The following is a 3,510-nucleotide window of genomic DNA, read 5'->3' as shown; positions in this document are numbered from 1 at the left end:
AGTGCTGGGATTAAAGGCGTGCGCCACCACCGCCCGGCTACATTTTATATTTTTATATAGCGTAATTGTCAGTAGTTTTGTTCACATCACTCTATATGTCATTATTAGAAACAAAATTCTTTTTTTGCTTTTTTTTCGTTGTTGTTTGTTTTTAATGTCTAGACAAAATTATTTCTATTAGTTTTTGTGTGTGAATGATCAGTTTTAATAATCCCTTCCCCAGGAATATTAACACGAATTCAGAACAGTTCAGAGTTTAGTACCTACCTTAGAAGATCATAACCAACTCAAAAAAGATTCATTCATCCTTTCAAGGTGTGCTGGCTCTTTTCTTTCTCACCTTCCTTCATTTTAAAGGTTACATTTATTTATTTGTGTGCACACACAACGTGCCATACATGTATATATGTATGGCCATGCCACTTGTGTGTTGATCACAGGACAGCTTGCAGGAGTCGACTCTTTTCCCCCATTACTTCCCCTTTGCTTAAGCCCCAGGCTTCTAGGGTTGTTTTTTTTTTAAAAATATGTTTGTTTGTTTTTTTTAACTTCTTAAAAATACATTCTTACCTAGGTCCGGTGGGTTCTCATCATTCCCAGAACCAATTGCTATTGTTTGTTGGTGTGAGTCGGCATGTGACTTAAGCTTCCCTAATGCCTTGGGGTACCCAGAAGTCTTGCCATATAGCAAGGGCACACATTAGTTGAGTGAAAAATGAGTGGTTCCCCTGAATTTTCTGTGGAGTAATGGGACTCAGGGCAGCTTCATATAGCGAATATGTAACTTTGTTTTTATGTGTGCATCTTCTGTTCAGATATCTGCACTTGTCATAAGAGCTCAAGCCACCGAGGGCTTACTTGAAGAGTTACAACAGAGCTTTTCTCAAGCAAAGAGGGATGTTCAGGAACAGATGGTAAGTCAGTGTTTGAAATACATGTCATATGCTGCCCTTATTCCTGCTTTTTCTTTCTCAAAATTATCTTTAATATGACTATTGCCTTGCTCAAAGTAGCTACGGCTATATACTCCAGGGCCTATAGAACATTTGTAATGCTAAAATAGTGTACAGACATCATTCCTTCTAAGCAGAGCTCATCCTACTCCATTTCATCTTTACCTTTCCTGATTCAGAAACCTAACCAGAGTAAACTGTGATAGACCAGTATTTAATTTCAGTTTAAAATGCAAGCTAAGAGGATAGAGAGAATTGTCATCTTCAGCTCACACAGCTTTTTTTTTTTTTTTGAATACTTGTGTGTTTTTCCTGGGCAGTTTATTTATTTAGAATAACCTTATTAATTTCCCAGAATTTATATATTTGTTGTAGCTCTGGAGATCTTTCAGGAGGTCATTAGATACGAGGGATGGAAGCAGAATTTGATGAGCAGCGGCCACCAGAAACCTTATGTAGTTCTGAGGCTTGGGTCTCCTTTCCTGCTAGGCTGGCTGTATCGGATGACTCTCTATCTAATGGTCGGGGCAGAGTTGTTCTTTCTGGATACTACAGAGCTTTCATTTATCAAGTGCTTTCACAGGGACCACAGTTCTAAATATCAGAAGATTACAGGTGGGATGGTTATATTTGTTTTTGATTGACATTCAACCAGTGCCTGAATGGCAACTCAGCCAGTCCTTGGACCCTATATCTGGTCCATGGGAATCCTCAGATCTTAATTATGGATGGGAAGTTCACATTGTTTATTTAAGTAGAGAAGACAAAATCATAGTTGTTAAATTCTGAAAAAGCTTCATGGAGTTGTTTCTCATATCTTTTTTCTTCTTTTTATCTTTTATAGCCCATTTGCCTCTGTGGAAGTTGATTCCATTAAAAATAGTGTGTATAGGTGACATTGGAGAATTGATGGGATTCAGACTGAAACTTTTTGAGCATTTAATTTTCTCAAAATTATCATGAATGGTTCTTATGTTGTGAAAGAGGAACCTAGTGTCTTAGGCTCCTACAGAGTGACTGTGATAGGGCTTGGGCACCTTAGTGTAGTAATATGAGCGGCGGGCTGCTTCCCGCCACCTGGCAGCCATCACGGCTAGCTTTGCCCGAAATAATTACACGGACACTGTATTCTTTTAAACACTGCTTGGCTCTTTAGCTTTTGCCCTTTTCTCGGCTAACTCTCGCTCCTGGACTAACCCATTTCCAATCATGTGTGTCGCACCCCAAGGTGCGCTTACCAGGAAGATTCTAGCCTACGTCCATCCTAGGTCGGAGCTTCATCGCGTGTGCCTCAGAGAGCAGAGCTCTCGCCTCTGCCCGCAAGAATGGAGCATCGTGTCTCTCTGAGGCGTCTGCCCCCTCGAGCAGAGCTGTCGAGTCTCTGACCTCACTTCCTCTTCCGCCCAGCATTCTGCTCCTCCCACTTACGTTCTAACCTATCAGGTCAAGCAGCTTCTTTATTAAATCAACCAATGACCTTCCTCCATCACCTTAGCATTTCCCCCTTTGCATTTTTAAAGCTTCACGCTTGCAGGAAGTTGTGGAATTAACTTTTGAAAGACTGCCGCTTCAGCTGAGAGAGCTTGCTATATAGGCCTGACATCTGACCCACAGTGGAAAGAGAGAACCTACTTCAGATGTTGTCCTCTAATCTCCATACACATGCCATAGCATGTCTATGTACATTCACATCATACATACCACAGTATTGCTTAAGACTATTGCTTCAATTCAGCAGTTGCTGAAATTTTGCTGCATTAGTCTCTTTCTGTCTCACTGTGCATGTAAGTATATTTTTTGCATGTTGTATGTGTAGATGGAAGTTTTTGTCCCCCCTGGTCCCACAGCCATTCAGTCCCAAAGAAAATCACAGAGGCGGGGCTGGAGAGATGGCTCAGTAGTTCAGAGCACTGACTGCTCTTCCAGAGGACCAGGGTTCAGTTCCCAGCACCCACATGGCAGCTCCCAACTGTCTGTGACTCCAGTTCCACGGGATCCAATACCCTCACACAGACCTATATGAAGGCAAAAGCAGCAATGCATATAAAATAAATAAATTTAAAAAAAAATCACAGAGGCTTATATTAATTATAATCTGTTTGGCCTCTTAACTCAGGCTTATTATTAGCTAACTCTTACAACTTAAATTAACTCATAATTTTTGTCTGTGTTTAGCCACATGGCTTGGTACCTTACTCAGTAAGGCATTCTCATCTTCCTTCTTCTGTGTCTGGCTGACAACTGTGTCTCTGCCTTTCCTCTTCCCAGAATTCTCTTAGCCTGGTCACCCAGCTTTTACTTCCTTCTGGCTATTAGCCAGTCAGCATTTTATTAAACTAATACGAGTGACCAATCGTTGCAGGGTACAAGAGCTTTATTCCACAACATACATGTCTGATTTGTGATGGACTCTTGGAAACTAAAGTGTAGATACTGTGATGTTCCCAAGCTTGTGTTTCCTAGGAGTGAAGGTGTTCTCTGTGACTAGAATATTCTTTTTACATCCTTTGATTAACCAGTTATCCCCCCAAAATTTTTAAAAGATTTTTATTTATTT

The 3,510-nt window shown here is 40.7% G+C and overlaps 1 protein-coding gene across 2 annotated transcripts in view; it reads left to right on the top strand.

Annotated features, from left to right (window-relative positions):
- Positions 1-3,510, top strand: part of Rabep1 (rabaptin, RAB GTPase binding effector protein 1) — a 94,739-nt gene that overhangs the window by 73,632 nt on the left and 17,597 nt on the right. For both annotated transcript variants that reach the window (XM_013347302.2, XM_005349649.3), the window contains exon 12: positions 816-914. In XM_013347302.2, the coding sequence (XP_013202756.1) occupies positions 816-914 (99 nt within the window). The remainder of the gene's footprint in view (positions 1-815; positions 915-3,510) is intronic.

This window comes from Microtus ochrogaster, chromosome 7 (assembly GCF_000317375.1).
Source record: "Microtus ochrogaster isolate Prairie Vole_2 chromosome 7, MicOch1.0, whole genome shotgun sequence".
Classification (NCBI taxonomy): Eukaryota; Metazoa; Chordata; class Mammalia; order Rodentia; family Cricetidae; genus Microtus; species Microtus ochrogaster.
This window is presented reverse-complemented; position numbering and strand designations above follow the sequence as displayed.